Below are 23,144 nucleotides of genomic sequence, written 5' to 3' on the forward strand. Positions count from 1 at the left end.
CAATCATAGAAAACAGTGCCATATCATGTATAATTTTCTCCCATGTCAGCATTTAAGAAAAAAAATCTTTCATCTCATACTCTTGATACATTCAGACCAGAAGCCTTTGAGTGTGGAAGTGGGGGAAGCGTCGACGCTGAGGCTGCTGGGAGCAGAGCAGGAGAACGCGAGGCTGAAAAGATGTCTAGAGGAGCTACAGGCCCAGCAGGAGGTCAGAGGTCAAAAAGGGCGGGATTGGTTGTGGTGCGGGAAAGACTCCTACTCGCTGAGGTTGGAGGTCAAATGGACTTTTTCGGGTTGCGTTCGTTTAACTGAAAACTTGAAATTGTTTATAGATGTCAATGTGAGTGGGAATCGTTGTTTGCCAATGTGCGCCTGGAGATTAAAAGGTCATTCAGGGTCAAACATTTTCTTTCCCATAATATGTTCTGTGCAGCCCCGCTAGTCAAAAAACATTTGGATTAACATTGTGTGTGTGTTTTTTTGAATGAATTAAGTAGCAAAAGACACCTGTTTTTTTCCATCTGAGGGCGCAGCCATTTTGGCACTTGAAAATTACATCATGATTGTGTAATCACAGGTCAGTTTGCAAGTGGCACATGACCAAATTCAGAAAATAATTAATTCTTTGAATGGTGGCCAACTGTATCCATTTACCTGACAACTCTTATTTACCAAATAAATAAAAGTCTGTACAAATTGCATCCATGCACTTTAATCCTATTTCACTTTTTCATCCTGTAGTTTCTATGGTTACACAAGTGCAGAGAGCTTCTTTGAACACTATTTTTATGACCTGCCAAAAATGATTAAAATCATTCAGTAACGACTTATGACATTAGCTTTTTTCGATACTGTTTTTTCATGTGAGGAAGTGTTTTGAGGTCTTTCAAGATTAGATCATAGAAGGTGTAAAAGACATACAAACGCAGACAATTAAAAAACAATTGCCACAACCTCTGACAGTAGTCTTCTGCTGTGCTCCCATTTTACTTTTCAGTTTCACAACCTGAAGAATGAAAATGCCACTTTGAAGCTGCAACTAGAAGAGCTAATGACCAACCTCCAACACACAAAAGACAAGCGGGAAGACGCAGGGGTGAAGCCGTCAGACAGAAAAGACGGGGAGAACGACGAGAGGGGTGTCCAGGGATCTGAATCCCGCAGAGGAGAGGGGGAAGGGATGGCGAGGTTGATGGAAGAGAGGGAACGCAGACGGGAACTTATCGTGACGCAAAGGGAAGCAGGGGTCGGGGAAGAAGTTCTCCATGTTAAAGGAGAAAAAGTAGAACCACGTGATGTGGCGATCCAGCCCAAACCAAGAGGAGAAGCAGAGGGTGACCACATTGAAATCCAAGCGGGAAATGAGTTGAAACCTGAATCGGCCACATTACACAACCAAAATAAAGGAACTCAACAAGAACCCACAACTATAGAAGAGGTCGGGAGCAGCCTTCCTGGTGCTGACGCAGCTTTGACAAAGTGTCTCCAGGAGGCCCAGGAAGAGGCTGACAGGCAGGCAGTGCTGGCCCAGGATCTGCGCTCCAAGCTGGGGGAGCAGAGCAGGAAGACGTGGGAGGCTGAGCAGAAGCTGACGCTGTTGGAGGCCGAGCTGCAGCACCTGCGGAAAACGGCGGAGAATCTCGGGGAGGCCCGAAGGCAGATCGAGGTATGGATGATGGAATGAGGGGAGGGAGCGGACATGGGATTGGGTTTGAGATTGATGGGGGTAATAATAGTAATCAGGGGACTGTGCAGCTGGTAGTAGAGATGATAAATTGGAAGCCAGACAAAAGCGTGCATGCATTGGACACGCAATGAGTTCTTTAAAAAGTAGCCAGAAGTCGTTTAAGAAGAAAAAATCATGACAAATGCAGCTGTGACAACAAGCATTTATCATAATACACATGTAAGCAAGGATACTGATCGGTTTTGATGACATCTTTTACACATATTAGCATTATTGTTGTTACATTAGTGCAGAATTGCACTGCCTTTTACACTGTATTTTCAAAACATTTTCCCCTTTCAAAAATAACGTATCAAAAATGAGAAACATACTTTATTAATCTGTATTTTTGTTTTGTTTGTCAGCTTGCTGGCGACTTCCAATTTCCCAAAGGCTGATGGGGAGAAGTTGAATTTATTTAGAAATCCCACTGATCTCTTAGATCGACTGTCTCGTTTACATTATAGTGACTTTTAAGGTGAAATCTTTTCATAAACTCATCATTTTAGACTTGATTGAATTTGCACCAAAATGCAATTTATTTTCTTTTGCCCCATACACTGCACTATTTCCCCCGATGTAATCCAAATAACTTTTAACCAAGGTACCTATTGAAGTGTCAGTGTGCAGTACTAGGCTGTATACAATATGTTTTGTTTATTTGAGCAAATATTGTCTCTTTCTTGCTCTTGATTGCCCCAAACTCTTAGGAAATATGAGATTAGCTGTTGCAATAATACTCATACATGTTTGTGGTTAGGGTTTTCCTAAGTAGCGTGAGATCCAAATGCTGTTGTTTTTTTAATGGTTTCCTAGCCCTTTTACAGTAATTTCCCTCTTTGAAAAAAACTTTTCATTGTAAATGTCCCTATTAAAGACCGTAAGACAACTTTAAGACTATATTTTGAGGCAAGTATATTCTTGTGCAAACACACTTGAATGAAAATGAAAATAAGATGCATGAGAACTGTTCAGAAAAGCTGTTAAATTGGCCAATCTGCTATTTTTGTTTTGTATGTTTTGACATTATCCTGCTAATGATACATCCTACTATTGACTGGTTTACTACAGTACATCAAAATGGTGGCCTAAGACATTTTTTTTTCACTATGCTGTGCATGTGTCTTCTGGTGATGGCACAATGTTCTACCATGTCTCTCTCTGATGTCTCACGGGCATGTCAGGTTCTCCAGTCTGAGGCTGCGGCCATGGAGGAGGAGCTGTACCGTCTGCGGAGTCAAGCGGAGCTTCACAGCATGCAAACCACAGTCATTGCCAGCCTGGAGGGGGAGCGGGCAGCACTGGAGAGAGACAGGGACACATTACGCGGCACCGTGGATGCCCTCCGCGCTGCTCAGCGCAAGGTTAGAGAGTACGCACACACACATACACGCAAACACACACACATCCCAACTGTATATTAGAGTAAAAAGCCAAAGTGCAACTTCCCAAACAGAAGGTATTCATGGATCCTTTTTATGTTATTTCCTTCACGCTGACAAAGCACTGTTCTTTTCCTTAGCTTGCAGTCTATCTGATGACTTACAGTTCTTCAGCAAACAGCACACAAACGGTTGTTCTGTATCATCATGTGAGAATTTGTCCTCTTTTTCCCCCATCCTTCATAAGAAATAGGAGTATTTGGTGCAACAAGGTAAAGTGCTCGTAATAAGCAGTGCAGTGACCTTTTGCGAGCATGGACTTTCTTGTCACCATACAAAAAGAGCACACTTTAACACAAGTATTTGTATGGTAGAGGAGTGTGAAATATAGAGTGGAAGCTTTTAAGTCAATGCTTCAACTAAATTGTTCTGGGAGAAGGTGTCATTAAATCATGACTGTATTGTGTGTGTGTGTTTCAAAAAAGTTAGCTGTAACTGTAACATTTTATCGTCCAAGAAAACATTCGATCATCAGACTTTGAGATCCATCCATGCGTATTATCTATACACAGCATATGTATACTCGCGACCAACTCATTAACAAAGACATCATTTTCATATCATACACTAGTCCAAACATATTGTGATTAACATTGTCGTTCATTTCACACAGAATATGAATTAAGCAGATTAATCCATGTCTTTGTCACTGTCGAGTGATTTCATTACACTTTTGCAAAATACTTCTAATTTGACATACTGTATCTCAAAAACCAACTCATAGGAGCATGTATTGCGATATTTGGACGTTTTGTCTCAACTTACTGTCAGTAACTGCTTGTTTTTTTTCCGCGCCACAACACTATGTGCAAGTATTCACCAAAGCTGAGCATCCATTTTGTTGAGGCTTAATATTTGATACAGATACTATATACAGTAGTCTCTTGATAGAACATGAACTGAAAAATCAACATGTTTTTATGTCTGCAGTTCTTACAGTATATATTTGTCTTGAGGTATTGTTTTTACTCTGACAAGCTGGGTGAGTAGCAAACTAAGAATTAATGGCGACTCAAGCGTGTATGTTAAATGAAACATGAAATGCGTTCCGTTCACTCCAGCTGCAGGGAGTTGAGCGCGGATGGGAATTTACAACTCACCAACATCCTCTGTAGCTCCTTGTGTTGATTCAAGTCTTCTACCTGGAAACACAACAACACATTTGGTCATTTGCGGTGATATGCTATAGTCAAAGATATTTTCACAGTACTCCTGAAGGACATTATTAAAAGAAGCCTAACGCGGGATTTCTGACCCAGAGTCAAAGTTTGTTTAGTGTCGGAGTCTATAAAGAATTTTTATTGACTGGCTGAGAGCAAAGAATTTTCAATGCTGCTCATTCCCTCAGCCGTGCAGCTTGCTTTTGTCTCCTGAGGCCTGCCTCGTATTTTCAGAATTACCAACAAGGTGTCATTAATCCTTTGTTTGCTCTCATATTCATGTAATGCTTATGTTGGTCACTACAGCTGTTATATGATGACGAGCTATGTGTTTTTATCTTGTGTTGATTTTATTTGTCATTTAACTACTTTAATCTTTGTCAAGTGACAATATAAGTAGATAATCAGTAATCCAGTCTCAGCAAGTGTCCAATAAAAGCCAGGCTTCACTACAATCACTCACTACACTGAAGTCCCTTTTCATACTGTCACTAGCAAGGCGTAACACAGTTCACAAACGTATTTATCGTGTTTGTGTACGCTCATTGCATCGATCCTGGTCGACAGCGAAAGTAGCACTGGTAGATTGCATGACATCCCCCCGAAGATGTTTACGTTGCTATATATATATATATATATATATATATATATATATATATATATATATATATATATATATATATATATATATATATATATATATATATATATATATATTCTCAATGATTACGGCAATAGTCTTGCGCTTGGACAACGGCTTATTCTGTGCTTTCTGTGGTGGTCTGGAGGGGTGTAACAGAACTCAGTTACAGTAGTTGGGTCGCACTATGTTTATTATTGTAACAGTTTATGATGTTGTCTCTAGGTGATGCTGTCCGTTGAACGACAAAGTTTTTTAGAGTGTGTAACTGTTAAATGGCATTTCCGTTTATTTTAAATAATACAAATGATTTAAGATTAATTTCAAGGTATCATCGTATACTGTATATTATCAATATCACCATCTTCTCTTTACTCAGAGCGAACAGTTAACATTGACCACTCAGACGCTCAAGGCTGAGCTGGAACGTCAGGGTCGTGCTTTGGAGACCTCTCACCACCGGGAGGAAGAGCTGGAGGCAGAAGTGCATGATGCCAGCCTGGAGGCTCAAACCGCCGCTCGGGCTCGGGACCAGGCGCTGTTGGATGTGTCACGCTTGGAGCAGGAGAAAGAGGCGTGCCAGTTGGAGCTAGACGGCCTGCGGAAGGAAGCGAGGCAGCGGGAAAGGGAGGTGGCTAGACTCAGACAGCAGCTGGAGAGCACTAACGTGGCGCTGGAACACAGCAACCAGAGAGTGCGAGCCTTGGATGCTGATCACAGGTACACACAAACAAACCAAATATTGTTGGCGTCAGGCTGAATCCTCATATCTCCAAAACCACCAATTTTCAGAGAACACGAAAAAAACAAAAGACAAGAATATTGATCCGCGAGCACTGTCAAATATAACAGTCTATTTTCAACAAATTAGATGGTGAATATTTTGTGAAAATGACATATGTTGGGACGCACCAAAAAGTTATTTTAATAATCAATTGATTGTTGATTATTAAATCAATCGATTAATCATATGTTTAATTCCCATCCTCTTATTCTAAACCAAGACATTTTATCGATTTGAAAAGCAGAAAATAAAAAAAAATAACTTTTTTTATTATTCAAGCTAAATAGTGATAATTACTCCCCAAAGTAAAAGCAGATGTTTGTAAATATCTAATTTCAAAAATGACAACCAACTGTGTGTAAAGAACGTAAGATGGCACATCCTTGTCAACTCGCAAGCCCCGCATTCAACCAGCTGTGACCTGTTTGTGTTTATGTGTGTCTGTGTTCACAAAGGTGCGTGTGTCAGCAGCTGTCTGAGTCCAAGGAGCTCTGTACTCGGCTACAAGAGCTGGAGCGAGAGCTCGGCACTCGATTAAGCAGCCTGGAGGAGAATAAGCAGCTGCTGGAGGAGCAGTACACAGACGCACAGGCCAAGATTCGGTCACTGCTGCAGGTGTGTGTGCACGTGTGTGTGTGTGCTATGCGAGAAGGGGCATGTTCATTATGTGTGTGTGTGCTATGCGAGAAGGGGCATGTTCATTATTATAGGGTAAAGATACCAGCTAAGGCCAAAGCTGTGTTAACAAGATCTGTATGATAAATTTTATGATTAGGGGTGTCCAAGTAACAGATTGAGTTCAATTAATTATAGTTAAAGTGTTATGTTTTTATACAGGTAGATCATCTTAATCTAATTTTTAATTTTATGAGATTTGTATGATGATTAGATCTGTATGCATTGGGATTCTTGTGTGGTTGGGGTGTGGGGGGCATAGGTCAATCACACCCTGGAGATATGGTTGGCCTTCATTTGATTTGGCATAACTTGATAGGCCTCTGTTGTAGGCAGCAGGGCATGTTCAGGAGCAGAAAAAAGATGTGAAAATGGAAGAGCATGTGAGAGTTGTTGGCCCAATGAATAGTTTACCCATCCATCCATTTTCTAGGGCTGCTTATCCTCAAAAGGGTCGCAGGCTTGATGGTACCTATCGCAGCTGACCTCGGGCAGTAGGTGGGGGACATCCTGAAGTGGTTGCCAGCCATTTGCAGGGCAAACAGAGATGAACAACCATTCATGCACCCAATCACACCTAAGGACAATTTAGTATGTCCAATTCACCTGCTATGCATGTTTTTGGAGTGTGAGAGGAAGCCAGAGTTCCCAGAGAGAACCCACGCACACATGAGAGAACATGCACATTTCATACAGGAAGGCTGGAGCGAGCTAGATTTGAACTCGGGTCCCTGAAATTTGAGGCAGCTGTGCTGCCCTGAATGGTTAATTTAACTTTAAAAAATGCCCCAAAAACACCTTTGACCAAGGTAAAGAGAAATACTTTCTTTGTCCAAAGGAGATTGTATATAACACAAGCAGCTCAAGTTTAGCCTACCACATAAATGCAAAGTACCAAGCTGCAATTACAATCACAGCAAAGGATAGCAGCATAAACACTACTATAGCTAGCCACAGCGAAGCTTTTTGCCAAACAAAACTCCAGAACACCCAGCGTTTGAGTAAGTTTGCGACAGGCAAGATGGCTGTTTTTATTTGATTTTTTATCTTAATCTTAATTCCTAATGCGCTGTTGACAAAAGGAAGCAGTACCATTCTTACTAATGGTTGAAACTAAAGTTCCAGTCAGACTAGTCTCCAATTCAGCAAAAACGAATGTTACAACTGCATCCGTCAAATGCTAATGGCAGGTATTTTGATCTGCTTCAATAATACCATGTATTTAAGTTCAATTTAAAAAATCTGGTTGAGAATTTTTCTCTGAAACGTTGAGGTAAAATTAAATAGAGATTAATTCGCTCAGGTCGTGATTGATTAATATTTCATTTCTTTATTATTATTTTTTATGTCTTTTGACAGCACCACTTATAATTATGATCAATGGTGTTTGATGTCTCTTAACAATATGCTTTCTATCGTCATAACCCAGCATTGGCTCCCTCACTTTTGGGCCCAACACTCAGTTTTTCATCCAATTCGGGTTTTTCTTCACATTTAAGAGTGTAGAAACTATCACAAGGGTGTAGAAACCTATCACTGTGAGAAAGCGTCACTCAAGTTTTCATTACCCATATATTTCTTGTATTTGAATTCCTTAGATAATGCAACAACTGTATTCACACTGGCAAAAATGAAGTCTAAAGAGGATTTGCAATAAATGATCAATTTGAATATCAGAAAAAGGAGGGCTTGTAATAGATACGAGTTTAACACATTCCCTTTCCAACCTAGTTAAATGTATTTTTGACTTTATATAGCTGCCAGTGCTGCAATTGGCTGGCAAGAGACCCTCTTGTGGATAAGCGACTTAGATATTGGATGGATGGATAGCTGTGACTGGCAGTGAAAATGAACTCGGCTGTCTATTGTAATCAATGGCAGCAAATGAGTTCATGGAAAGCTATCAAAGAGGAAAAAATCTTTGTCATTGTTTGAGAAAGTGTTACCTTGTTTGACAGTAGTCTGATTGGTCTGTTGATGCAAAAACTTTGGTTAATTCATTTCACATATTTTATGTGTTCTTTCCTTTTGTTGTCAGGATCTGTCTAACACGCAGAGTCATTCTCACAGTCTTACATCGGAAGTCCAACACCTCAGTCAGAAGCTCCAAAAAGCCGAAACCCAACTCAAAGTCGCAACGGACTCTCTCAGCCAATCACGGGAGAGAACAGAGCCGCCTGCTCTAGCTCTGAGCGGATGTAAGCCTCAGCTACAGTTGGGCAAGATGGATGAGGATTGTGCGCCTCCTTCCTCGAGACAAACACACGTTTGTCAGACTGACTGGCGGGAGGCATCGACGCCAGATTCAGACAAAGGTCACGACCTTTCTGTGTCCCCCCATGATGCCACGGGAGAGTCAGAGAGGCAGCTCACTTTCAGGTTGTTGGAGCTGGAAAAAGAGGTTTGTATTTGGGTTGTTTCGGGCTTTGGATCTTATCTGCAGGACGTCTGCGTTGTTTATGGGAAGGATAATGATCCATATTATGTGGAAACTCTTTTGCCGGAGGGCTTCTTGTCGACTGCGTTCACAATGGCGTCCACTTGTCGAGTGCAGCACTTTATTTTCACAAGCTTTATCTCTCTTCATCACTTCCTATAATGTCACCTCAGCGACTCTTCATCTTCCTTATCTCAGTTGCTTCCCTCTTCCTTTTTTTCCCCCCTCTTTTTCCGTCGACACTTACTCTTACAAAAATATCACTAACATTGTTTGCACAGCCTCCAAGGTCAGGAATCTTGTTCATTTTATTTGCAGAATTGGAAGGCAGTCAGGCGGTTGTACCAAACATGCTCGGGCACAGGAATGATTGATGCTACAAGTTGTGGAAAAAAGTTGTAATCCCTCAAGTATCACCATCAGTCTTGAAGACTAGCAGACCATGCACATTTTTTTTTTTGGAAAAGCAGAGTCCGAAATTGTGTGTGGAGCTGTCAATGTGAAGTAAACATTTGAGGCCATACTTGTAATTGTGTTTGAATATATTTAAATACAAATATATTCAAACACATTTGCAAATATGTTCAAATGTACTTATTGGCTAAAAGTGAAAAATATACCATGTTCTCCCTGAATGCCACGGGGTATTCACTTGAGCATGGGCGTCAGGGCCCAACTGATTAATCGGCCAGCCAATTAAATCAGCTGATTTATGGCTCTTCAAACATCAGTCAATATCAGCAAAATCGCTGATATTTTTCATTATTTTAACATTTCAACTTTATACAGTCTAACCTAATCTAAGTTGTACAGTGTATTTACTACACATAAATCTATAGCATAACCTTGTATCCATGAAATTTGTTGATTTCATTTTGCATACCTGACATTCAAAACAAGTCTTAGGTTTTACAAGCAATTGGTGAGTAATACAAGGAAGTTGTGCTAAGAATTGACCTGGATGTCACTACTTTATACACAACCTAAAGCCTTTGGCTTTGTGTATGAAACATAGCACAGCATAAATTAAGCATCAAATTTTTTTTGTCGTGATTTTACCGAGGGCATGCTAAAATGTTGTATTTTAGCATTTAGACTACAAGTACACCCAAGGATATTTGCAAATTCAGTCGACCGTTTTAAAATATTTTCATTCGTGTCAAAATGGTTTACTTAATTTTTGTTCTTTTCCTCCCACGGTTTTGCTAAATGTTTTATCCAATTAACTAAACTAATTCTACTAGTGCCACTCACACAATAATTGGATTATTATGCAGGTGCAGAAAGCGGGAATCATATTATGCGATGCATTCGGAATGTAGAATAACCTTGATTATGGTTTAGAAGCACTCTGAAGGGTCATCTGCCCATGTAGCGCAAGCTCAAACAATATATTTTTATAGGTGTGTGACAAGAAGGTAGCATGGAGACAAGACAATGCCTACATGATGTCGGAGGATGAAACATTTACCGCCTGTTCTGTCTTTGTTTCCTCGTTCTGATCACATCTGCCTCAGAGAGCCGTGGCGCTTGCAGGACAGGAGGCTTTGTTGTCGCGTCTGTCTCAGTCCCAGGAGACGTGCGAGCACCTGAGGGAGCAGCTGGAGGCGCTACGCCGTCACTCGCTCAGCCTGCAGGACTCGTGTACCCGACTGCAGACGCTCAATACTCAGCTACAGGTGACAGAACACACTAAGAAAGGGAGACGGGAGAACAGGAGTAAGGCACAAGGGAGGCGTCTTTATTTCGGGCTCATATCAGTCGGCACTTTACTAAGGTTATACTTTGCTTGATTTAATAGAGCTGCAAAAAGGAAGAAATAAATGTACTGTGGAGAAACAGTTGTTTTTACGTTTGAGTATATGTATCAAACTCCCCTGAAGCCAAAATATTGAGATTTGCTAGATGTTTTAGGATGTTTAGGCAATATACAAAAAAAGAATGAATGCAAAGTGAAACCATCATACATTGTAACAAAAAAAGGACAGACTTTCTTTTCGAAAGCAAGTATTTTTGTGTTTTCTAGTATTTTCTTATAATATAAAGATCGATTATGCATTTCTGTATGTAACAGCACAGTTCTAAAATGTTTTTACACCAAGTACCACCTAAAACAATATTTGTCTCAAATATTACCAAAATAATGACCAACATTAAAATATAGACTCATAGTTAGTCTAAGTGTTCATTGAAAAATGAGAGGTTTTCCACCCAAAAAGTTCATTTTAGATCATTGCAAGCCCCCATAACATAACATAACATTCCTGAGTTTGAATCTCCCCTCAACTCTTGTGGATCTCAGTCTTGCTCATGATTCTTCACAAGCCCTGAGTAAAATAGATGAATGGATGGACTAACTGTTTATGGCTAGAATTCCAAGACTATACGTTCACAATATTAAGCCACATCTTAATGCTTCAATTACTAGGACTATGGGTATTACGACTAATACTATTTATTTAAAAAACAAAAAAATGAGAGGGGATGCAGCATTGTTGATTGTCTCCTTAAGGGCATGAGCAGCTTTGAAAAGGGAGAAAGAAAAACAAGTTAGTGGCACACACAAACACCATTATGGATGTGAACAGGTAGAGATTGAGAGGACGATGTGGGAAATCCCCCAGGCAGTCTACGCCAATGGCAGCATATAACTAAGGCATGATTCAGGACACGGCTGGGCCAGCTGTCACGATGTGCTTTAATAAAACAGAAGAACCCTTTATTAGTCCTCCAGAGGGCAACTTTAACGGTCGCACATTTATTGAACATGCTACAAACACACTGGTTGTAAGGAGACACGTACAGTCACGAACCTTTTATCAAATGCCTGTGCACACAACTGCTGAAAATCATACCTTTACTTCTTTACGGTACAGTACTTCTTAAATAATTCCCACACCTATGAGAATCTATAATCTTCCAGAAACCTGACAAGCATGTTTTGGGGACAGAAGTGCTAACCACCAGTCCACTTTGCAGTTTGCTGACTCAAATTGGCCCTTTTGTAATTGACTTGTAGCAAGTAGTACTTCAGTCTTAGTGCAGGAAAAAACAAATGCTCGGTGGCTCTTCAGCTGAGTAGTTTTCAAACTTCTCACTGAGCACTTATAATTACTTTTGTAGCACTCTTGAAATCCAGGGTCATTGATACCTTTTTACAGTCAGTCATTCTCAGTGTATTCTCTATTGACATTCTACTACACAGTGGAGGGCCATTCGCCACCGATTCATAGCACAACTCCCATGTTGCAATTATTGAAACCATCAATACTGTACAACTGCACCACATAGTACAATTAAGACTTTTCTGTTATGTAATAATGTGACAAAAACATCTAAATTATATTCCCCCATATAGGTGGAACAAGCAAATATAAACTCCCACCATGCAGAAGTTCTGGCGCGGCACAGTGAGAGCGAGGCCAGGTGCGCGGCGCTGGAGGCGGAGTCTAAGGTGTGGGCACGGGAGCGGGAGGAGTCGGCCGCCAGGACAGAGACCCTGAGACGGGACCACGAGCGACTCATAGCGCTCCACCAGCGTCAGGAGACGGAGCTGGAAGAACTTCTAGATAAACATTCTCGCCTACGGAGCAGCAGTCGCAGTCTGGAGGCCCAACACAGGGAACTGGAGGCCAGGTACATGCAAGCGGACTATAGATGTGCACTCACAGTGCTGCTATTATTGTGTATGAAAACACAAAGATCATGCATGGAGACACACAACTGTAGGATATGAATGCTAACAGCTTCACGGCAAATCCCATTGCGAGTAAGGAAAAAAAAAGACTGAACATTAACCATTACTGCAATTTTTGTATGGGAAACATACATTCAAACTTCTGCTTTTATGCAGCAAATAAATGATGTAAATGCTGAGAGACTGTCATTCACATGAGTCTGATTGTATTAGCCACGTATTTAGTAAATGCTGAGAGACAAGCATGAAAAATGTGAATGCTGAGAAGCAGTCATTCACAACACTGCTATTATGGTAACAGTTGATTGATAAGTGTCCAAACTAAAGTTGTTGTGCATATGACTGCTGAGTACATTGTGAGTGCGCTTAGAGACAAGTGCTCACATTACCATTACTGCGGAGTGGAATCCAGTTGGCATATATGGCACTTCCTACACCACATGGTGCTCAAATCGCTTTACAAATGCTATGCATGTAAATGCTAAGGGACAATCCTTCACCCAGCTGCTATTGTCTTTAAAGTGTATTTAGCGATTGTTGAGATATAAACATTCAAACAGGCTAATGTGCATGACAGGACGAGAGCCAATCTCTCAAACATTTTGTTATTATCATGCATCAAAAAAGTACTGTCTGAATACTGAGAGACGAGCATTTGCACCGGTGGAACTTTGTGCCAAAAAATGTTTCTCGCTCACTTTTATTGAGATTTGTTACTGTATTCTTGCTCAACAGATCTGAGTTTTTACTTTTCTTAGGTACACAGAATCATCTTTTTCAATGACACAGCAATATCACGGCATCATCTCACATCAGCTCTATCCAGCATCCAATCAAGTTGATGTCATACCTTTGCTTAGCCCCTGCCACAATATGCTGTGATGCCCATGTTCACTTCATTTTCTTTCACATTTTGGCTTCAGGACATTTTTCAGCATTCACATGCAATTGCTTTTCTTGATAAACTGTTTTAATGTGTGTGTTGCGTTGTGTTGTGTTGCGTAGCTACAACGAGCTGCTGGATGCTAAAAGCCAGCTGGAAGAGAGAGAGCGCGAGATGAAAATGGAGAGGGAGGAGATGGAAGCAGAAGCCCAGAATCGACATGAGCGAGAACGAGAGTTGCAGAGGCTGAAAGAAGACAACGAGAGGTGACAAATACTTACACAAAGAGTCAACATTGAGCTGCCCTACCTCATGAGCTCTCACATTTTAACTCTTGACATTATTGCTTTACTATGGATCAGAGGATAACAAACCAGGAGGTGGATTCAATGCAAATGCAATATACTGTGTGCTGTTCATTGGCGTGGGCGCTAAACAGGCGAAGCAAGGAAAGCAGAGGAAGCACAAAGCAGGCAACATATGAAATGGACAACAGATTTTAAAAAAATAGTTTGGACACTTTATACGATATGCAAGTTTCAATTCAATCTGGAGGACAATCCTTTCATGACATCCAATTATGGGTTGTCACCATCATATTGACAGAACTGATTAATAACAACTTGGTAATGACAGGCTGCCAAACTGAAGAACAATGTCCTCATGTTGTGGTTGTGAGTGCTACTTAGCTAATAGCTGGCCTGCAGTTTCAAATGTGCCCCTTAGACTTGTTAATCAGCATCCATTTTCCTAATCAATGATAGTGAGTTTAAATTGTCCAGCCATTCATTTTCTAAAGCGGTAATTCCCAATCGCTGCGCCAGATCTTCCGGTATACTGCTTTGCTAATTACTATGCCAGTGATGTACAGTGACACGCAGAACAATCAACTTGTGTTTCATTGCATGACAGACAGCACATCATTAACCCGTGCATCCACCTGTTCCCAATCATACAACAGATTACATGCACAAGATGAGCCAGAACCGCATTACTTTATCTCTGCTGCTAGCTTGATGCTAACAGATAATGGGAAACTGCAAACACAGGCTAATAAATAGCCTCAGTGTCATTGAGTTATAACGCAATAACTAATCTAATCCCAAAGACGTATTTAAAAGAAAAGTTAAGAGTCTAGATATTCAAACCCAGGCACCAGTTAGTTAGTTAGGTAATTAGTTAAAAAAAATCAAGCGCTAATCTTAAGGAGGGTCTAAAAATGACTGGTACCAAATGAGTTTATAGATAGTGCAGCAACATGTAAACACAGCTAAAATATGACTGAAATGACTGAAATCACTTAGTTACTTACAGTAATTCTTCATTTGTGTTTGCATGACATTACTACACTGCCCTTATGGACAAAATGCACAAAGCTAAAGGAGCTGAACTAAAGTAATCATGATGCATTAACTGTTTAATTCTTTAGATTCAGTTTAATTGCTTTTCCCCATTTTATTTCACGCGTTTACAATTAAAAACAAGACTAATGCATTTTAAGCCACCCTTTCATGCATTTACCTGCCAACGGTGTCAAAATGTTGATTAAACTTCAACCTGATGTCCAAATTATGCACTAGAACAACTCAGTGTTTGATGTGACACGGTGTAGTCTAATAATTGGAACATAATTTTGAAGCCATATTCCGAGGATCTAAAAACAGGCCATCCATGTTCATTTCGGAATTTACAAACCTTCCGACTGTAAACATTAAATATGATTTCATAGTAGAGTCAAACAGAGATGATAGCGTACCTCAATAAAAATACTGTTTTGTAGGCAATACATTAAAACTAGTGGGTGATATTAAATTCTTTTCAAAGTGATATCAGATGTTTTTTCTCCATAGTTTTATAACTTTGTGTTATGACTCATTGTGTTGTGTAAGGTTATAATAATGGGATTTAATTTAGAGAGATGATCCAATGCCTGTGTGTGTGTGTGTGTGTATTCAGGCTCCAGGCCCAGCATAAAGAATTGGTAACATCCCAGGCAGAGCTGCCGGCTCAAGGCTCTTTATTGAGGGGGGAGCTGAGTGCCTCCCTGCTGGAGAGGACTCGGCTGGAGGGGGAGCTCAGCACCTTGAGGGAAACCAACCAAAATCTGGACCTCAGCAATGCCCGCCTCACCAGCCAATTTCAGGTATCAACTCAACACATGAGTGCATCCTCTCACAACCTCAACAATGTTGGTACTAATAATTGGGAAGAGAGTCAAGCTACCCTAAAAATATGATTGATGACGCTCAGTGCAAAATGGATGCCTTACACCACAAAGAGCAGAAGTTTTGACAGTAGCTCCTGAATCTGCTCAGTCACAGTTTGGACCCGATCCATTTATTTTGCTATCCAAAAATTCACAACCTGAGCCCACCTGCCGGAAAACATGTAATATTAGTATAATCCCTTGCAGCATTCTCCAAAAAAAAAAACCCAAAAGACTTGAAAAAATTGCAATGCGTTTTAATGACAAAATAGTACTGGATGTTCTTTATAAAAACTCACAGTAATGACAATTGAATAGAACAGCGGTTCTCAAATGGTGATATAAGTACTCCTGGGTGCACATGAAAGCATTTTACTGTTTCTACACGGCGCAGCAAATCTAATTGAATGTTGTGACAGGAACAGTACATTTTTCTCTGCATACCTGTCGTTCAAAGCAAGTTAAGAGCAAATACATTGGAACATGAAGCAGCCTTTATCTTAAGTTTTAAATGGATGCACATTGCCAATAATGAGTTATCTAGCAAATAAGACAGATATAAAACATGTTACATGAGCTATCTTCTGTAGTTGCTGCCTATAATAGGCCAAGATATACCACTGCAAATGTAGTTCCAAATCAAATGAATTGATAAATGAGGTCTTCCTTTTTTTAATCCAAAAATAATTTTCATTAGTTAGGGGAGACTTAGCTGGAGAAAAAAAATTCAAAAGGGGGATTTGATTGAAAAAAGGTAGAGAACTACTGGTACAGAATGACACATTTCTAACTTTTTGCTGCTCCTGTTGGTGTGCACATCTTATCCATTTGGAGACAGAATAATAAATACACACACCTATCAAGTCAAGTCAAAGTCAAAGTGTAGAAACCAGTTTCTCCTTCCAATCAAATTCTTTGCCATCCACACAAATGTCGTAAAATAGTTGAATAAGTTAAGACAAAGAGCGAGGAATAAAAAAAAAAAAAAGGAACTGAGAGCAAGTATGAACCCTATAAAGCATACACTAATATGTGTTGTTCTTTGCAGAGGATCAAGAATATATATGGCGGTGAGGATTATTGCATGATCGATCTACTGGTGTTGCAACGCCGTTTGTGTGCATTAGGTTAAACGGATTTTCCTAAAGTGCATCTTTGCGGTTGTTTTAATTGAACAAAGTGCAGTTCTCTGTTTTCCTGTCTGCCACACTTGCTTTTCAAGAGAGGAGTTCACAGGCCACCAACAGTGTCTCACAACACAGTATGTATTTTTTATGAAGACATTTCATTAAAAGTCAGAAGTCATGGAACGTAGCAGCAGAAAATATTTTAGTACACAAAGAATGTTTGTAGAGAAAGAGTTTGATGAATATAAGTGCTTGTTGAACCTGTTAACGTGAAGAAAAATGGCAAATTTGAATTGGTTTAATTTGTCCAGTCCGCTATAAAGTTTGGAAGTTTCATGAAAATGGGTTACCCGTTTTTACATAATCCTCCCCAACAAACAAACTGACTAATGATGCTCAGCTTTCCGCTGCAAAACACAGCCACCATAATAAACATATTAGATATCCAACAGACTTATAACTTTGCTATCAAGTGAATTATTCATGCACGAAACGCTAATTGTGCCCTCTGTGGGGAGGGCCATTACACAAGCCAGAAAAATAATTAAAAGGCATCTTTTTCTTGAGCTGTTCAGTAGAAAACGGCCCAACAATACATAACGCATCCGCTTGTAAACAAGAATGATGTGGTTGGGACCGCCGTCGATTTATATTGACCACTGAGGTAAATTAAACTTCACAACTGTAGGGGGAGCCCTGGAGCAATACATCCACTTCTCCCTAACTGCTACTTCGCCGCTCAATTCCAGTCTTAACTAAAACAACCATTTAGTGTGTGAGCTCCGGTATTTGCTCCCCATAAAGCTCGCAGAGCCCACAAGTGTAGTAAAAGAAGAACACACCTTCAAACCTGCACTCGCGCTCGGGTGTTTAATATTGCAGTTGCCGACTGAACATTTGCATGCAAAGAAGGATTTAATGCTTCACGGTGGAGACGCTCGGAAACATTACACTCTTGGAATAATAAAGCTAATTTATTTGAAACATTATTGGGCGATTAAACCAAACATATTAGAAATTTATGGCAGGTTTTAGAGACTGTTTTACATGGCCGCGGTCAAGGTGGAATCGTTGGCAGCTCATCAGGGCAGACTTTCCTCACGCCTGATTGGAAACTGACGTCAGCTTTGACACATGAGGAAAAGTGATTTGTCGAGCTAACTTCAAATCGGCCTTAATCTCCCACGCAAGGCTGTCAAACTATGGCTAAGCATCGAAAATGCTGCTCGCGCGCTCTAGTCTGAAGTTGCTTGAGGGATTACAGACGTGCAAATTGACTTCCCATAAAGGAGCCAAGCGGGAGATGTTTTGATAGGCTGCCTCAACCTGCTCCGCTAATGAAGAACATTTGGTGTGCTAATAGACGAGAAAAACCAAAAACTGTGCCAGGATGGGGCATGTTTTTTCTGAATTATTCAAACTGACCAATAAAGCGCGCTTGGCTTGTCAAAGTCGACAAATTAGCTTCGGTATTAATCAATTCAAGTTGCCTCCCAGTGCCAGGTAGCGAGCAGCTTGTCATTCTCGATATCCATTGATTTATTCCTTTCAGCTCTATTTTCCTTCTTTTCCACGTTTCCATAATGCATGACGGAAAAGCCAATAAATGGTGGCGGAATGTGAATGGAGCGCTGCTTTTAATGCAATGTTAGGAGCGTGTCAAGACTCACAAGCAACCTGCTGCCTTGCTGCTAAGAGAGGAGAAATGGGAATAAGAAATCCAGAAGACAATAAGATTCCTTCCCAGCCAGAAAGGGGTTGTTTGTCATCTACAATTAATAGAAGGATTTTTAAGGGGGCTTGATGTCGTGTTGTGAATTAAAAAGCGGTGAAAGCATAGCTGCGGAAAACGACTGAGCTTGCATTTTCTATTTCCAAGTTATTGTTGCGTAAACAACCCCTATACATTGTATGAATGGATGGTCTATATTTCTTCATATAAAGGCTCTGAATGTTCAATTATAGAGTACCGGGCTTCTATCGGGGGGAACGCGTACGAATGCAGTACCAGTCAATAGTTTGCAAACAGCTTCAAAATCAAATGTTCTCCAGCACGTTAACAGGTCAAGTCATTCAAACTATTCATTTTCAACAGACTTTTACATGTTTTCATCTAAGAATTTAACAGATTTTGATTGTCACAAGGACTCACACTAATTCAATAACCTTTTACATTTTCGCCCATAACATAAGCAAATATTTTTCTAGCATTCGTCACTCACTCAAGGGTAGCCGTATGTCACTGTATAACTCTTAATCATTTTTTTTGGACTGTGCCGTGTTTGCCCCGCATGAAATAAATCCACTTTAAAAGCTTTCTGTCCAATTCCTCTCCAAACCAAGGAGGCACGCTCTATTCCAGTTAGCGTGACTGATTGACTGAATGCATAGAGCAGCACTTTCCTATTAAACTCCCAACTCAGCTTTACAGGTGCCATCTGCAGTGTATGTTGTGGAATAGACATCTTCTCAAACACATCTAAGTACTTTATTAGTCAGGGAAAAGAAGGCCGTTTGAAGGGACAAATTATGGGATGTCTTTTTAAGCAAAGGGCCTTTATTGAGGATATGTAGTCGTGTTACCGTGCTGTTTCATGGAACATAATTTGTACGCCATTCTTTGGGATTTGCAAAAAATAGTAAAAAGATGAGGATAAAGAGTTCGTTCGAGAGCTACTGTTGATCATAGCACACACTTAGAAACTCAACTCATCAGACCCTGTCAATCAAGTACAGAAAACGATCATGATTTTAGCTGGAGCCCGGCCGGTTAAACTGGGCGATTACGCCCCTTCAAAAATCGGCCAAAAACAATCAGCCAAATGGCCGATATTTGCTGACGATCATTTACCTACAGTATACTTACCCAATCAATTTACAGCAGCTGTATGCAAATAATAATGCTGACATTATTTGTTACACATTAATCCATACACTTACCTTGTATCCTTAAACATATCATGAACTTTGGTAAGGTAATTCTGTGGACTTGTCATTCAAAACAAAGCAAATCTTCGTTTTTACAAGCAATGAACAATGCAGTGATCAATGCAAGGAACGTGTGCAAGAAATTGACCTGGATCTCACTACATTGCACACAATCAAGACTTACAGTTTAATTATTTTAATGATAAATTACAAACAATGCTACATAAAGCACGCACAAATGTGTTAAACATGACACACGTTCCACTAAAAACAACAAATCAACACAAACATGCATGACAAGGATTAATGTCCTTATAACTTCATTGATTAAATGCATTGAGCCACGAAATGCATTCTGAGAACCGAAAAGGATCTTTATTTTATTTTTTTTTTAAACAATATATTTATAGTTGACCCCTGCTATATGTAGGGAACAGCCAGTGAAAATACACATGTAACTGATGCCCATTTAACTGCTTTAGGACGAAATGTTATTTTATTCATTACCATCGTTTTAATTAACCGGTCGATTAATCCGTAATGGATGTTTTTTTTCTGCTAAAAATCAGCCTCCGCCTCAGAAAAGTCCATATCGATCATGCCCTAATTTTATGCTTTCTATTTGCTTATTTTACCTATACAGTATTTAGAGTTTGTTTAAGTAAGTTTGAATCTTATTAAAGGAATACTTTTCTATCAATTAAAAAGTTAATATTCACTTTATATTTACCTTGATAACAAAAATATTGCTCATGTACAATTACTGTAATCCCTTTAAGAACACATTTTGCAACCCATAACAACTAAGAATGACATCACACGTGCTCAAGGCTCGAATAATGATAATATTATCGGCTCACCTATTTCCTGTGGTTGGTTGTGTAAAGTGATGAGCACATGTGATCTCATTTTCAGTCAACAGCAAATGACAAAATGCTTTTTAAAGTCAAATCAAATTAAATAAATAAAGTATCAACTTTTTACCTTTGGAAATGACTACAAGCAGTAAAGAATCCCTTTAAAGTGTGTAGAAAACGATATAAAAGTCTGACAGAGAAAGGATGTTCTTTATAACAGGCACCCATTTGAAGACATACATTTTTTATAAGACTCAGTGTGTTTTGGTCTTCCTTGTGTGTGTGTATGCGTGTGTGCGTGCAGCTACTAACCCAGCTAAAGGGGAACATGGAAGAGGAGAACCGCCATTTGGCTGAGCAGAACCGCAGTTTGCTGGGGGAGAACCGGGCCTTACTGGAGCAGAGCCTGGAGCGCCGTGACCAGCACTACACTCAGCAGAAAGAATACCAGTTAGTGCACGCACACATTCCCCCACACACACACAAACACACGCACACATGCGTACAGAGCTGACAGGAGAGGATCAAGTGGATTGAAGAGTAAATCAGGTCTTGTTACTCGGGCTGCAGGGCTTCTTAATAGGATTGATGGAATTAAATCTACAAGCAGGAGCAAATAGTACAAAAGTGTGTGAGAAGATGTGTGACTGGAGGTGCTTGTGTGTGTGTTCATATGTGGCACAGACAACATGCGTGGAGATCTGTGTGTGTGAGGAAAGTGTTTCACAGTCCAACAGCCCCCAGCAGTGGTGCTTTTAAATGTTAAACAGACTGGTTTCAGATTATCCAGAACTAATAGCAATCATGCAGGGCTGCTTCACCCTTTAAGGCTAATGAGTCACATTGCTCCCAAATTACATTATAGCCTTCCCATTTTTTTTTATTTTTTTTTAGCGATGGTTATTTTTATTCAGACTGAATTTTGCACCAAAAAAAAAAAAAACACCGTGGCAAAAGTTCTGCAGTTCACATCTTCAAACTACAATAATAACCACATGGTTAAACTGTCTCCAAAAGTGTCAATCAAAACTTTCTATTGTTTCTTTTTGTGTTAATGAAACATTTTTGACTTGTGTTTTGGACCTAGATGAATGGATGGATAAAGTGCAAATGGTCATATTTATCATTAAAAAAAAAAAAAAAAAAAACATCCTCCTGCGACATTTGTTATTTGAAAAGCAATTTAATAGCAATCATCCAAAGAATTATATTCAATATTCCAATTGCACAGAAGACAAATTAGTCCCTCAAAAATGAAAAACTGGCAGTTCCATTATTAAAAAGAAATTGTGTGATGATTAGTTTCCTTGTGAAATCACACTTTCCTTCAAAAGCAGCAAAATAACACGGCCAATTCATTTAGTTGTGCTGCAGATTGAAAACATTGTTTTTATTATACATCATAACATATACCGGTAAATAACACATGCTATTTCAACACAGTAATAACCCATGAAGAAAAAATATAATAATAGATGCACGCATGCATATTCATTATCCTTTGTGAAAACTACTTTTACTGCAATTTACTAAGTGCTTTGGAGTAGTTGTGTTATCATGACTGCATAATACTGCCTCTGGTGGTATATGTCTCATATACTAGTAGGAGTCACGATCGATTAATATTGACACAAACTGATAAATTAGTTGCACATTACAAAAAATGGCATTAATACTAATTCCATTCAGTGGGGAACGATGATTTTTTAGACAAGAGTTTTATGCTCACTTACAACTGCACTGTAAAAATAGTTGGGTCAAAAATAATACACACATGGATAAATGTAAAACCCACACAAACCAATTCAATTTTCAGGGGTGTTTTATAGCAAATAACACAATTTGGGTTGTTTTGGTTAAAAAAAGGAAGAAAAAAAAGAGTAATAGGGAGACGTTGATTTTACCCAACTTTTGGGATTAAATGAATAATTCAAAAAATTTGGATGGCCCCTTCTTAGCCCAAATCGGGTCTTTTTTTTTTTAACAGTTTTTAAAGGGAAACATTTTTTTTTTTGCATCAGATCCAGATGGAAGCCTAAAAAATTAAGAGCAAAAATGTTATATTGTGTATGTATTTCACAGTACAACCAGGAAAGAACAGAAGCCAGGACCAATTTTGAGAACAACTCAGGAGATCAGTTTGAAAAAGTTAGTTTTTTGCACTTGATAAAAAGATAAAACACAAATGTAAGTAGCATAGCAGCAGAGTTTGTATGTCCTCTGGGAAAAATAAGAGTCTATAAATGTGAACTCCCACTTAAGTTCCAAGCGGCTGACATCCCTCACAAAAGAGCCGCACCGCTAGCACAAGAATAAACGGGCCTCGGTACTAAACTTTACGTTCCATTTTCCAGCGCTGAACCCTGCTGACCTTTCTTAACATGGTCCAACTTCTCCGCCCACAGTCCGGCATCAACAACTAACAGTCAGCCCAAAGTGTCAGCGACTTTTTGCTTCACTATTTTTTATCCCGAGCCGTTTATCATCCAAGGCAGGTCTGCACTTGCAGGCTATTTTTCAGCCCTTTTCTCTTCTGCTATGTTCGTGCCTGAAACCTTGATCAGCAGCACCGGGCGACT

General features: G+C 39.7%; 1 protein-coding gene across 1 annotated transcript in view; it reads left to right on the forward strand.

The window, feature by feature from the left end:
- Positions 1-23,144, forward strand: part of ccdc88b (coiled-coil and HOOK domain protein 88B) — a 48,989-nt gene that overhangs the window by 18,280 nt on the left and 7,565 nt on the right. Inside the window, exons 13-23 of the mRNA XM_088432300.1 lie at positions 96-211; positions 1,001-1,669; positions 2,914-3,093; positions 5,351-5,691; positions 6,211-6,370; positions 8,469-8,831; positions 10,385-10,546; positions 12,226-12,503; positions 13,570-13,713; positions 15,404-15,590; positions 20,870-21,015. Coding sequence (XP_088288426.1) covers positions 96-211; positions 1,001-1,669; positions 2,914-3,093; positions 5,351-5,691; positions 6,211-6,370; positions 8,469-8,831; positions 10,385-10,546; positions 12,226-12,503; positions 13,570-13,713; positions 15,404-15,590; positions 20,870-21,015 — 2,746 coding nt within the window. The remainder of the gene's footprint in view (positions 1-95; positions 212-1,000; positions 1,670-2,913; positions 3,094-5,350; positions 5,692-6,210; positions 6,371-8,468; positions 8,832-10,384; positions 10,547-12,225; positions 12,504-13,569; positions 13,714-15,403; positions 15,591-20,869; positions 21,016-23,144) is intronic.

This window comes from Hippichthys cyanospilos, chromosome 13 (genome assembly GCF_059441005.1).
Source record: "Hippichthys cyanospilos isolate Australia breed blue-spotted pipefish chromosome 13, RoL_Hcya_1.0, whole genome shotgun sequence".
In the NCBI taxonomy this organism is placed as follows: Eukaryota; Metazoa; Chordata; class Actinopteri; order Syngnathiformes; family Syngnathidae; genus Hippichthys; species Hippichthys cyanospilos.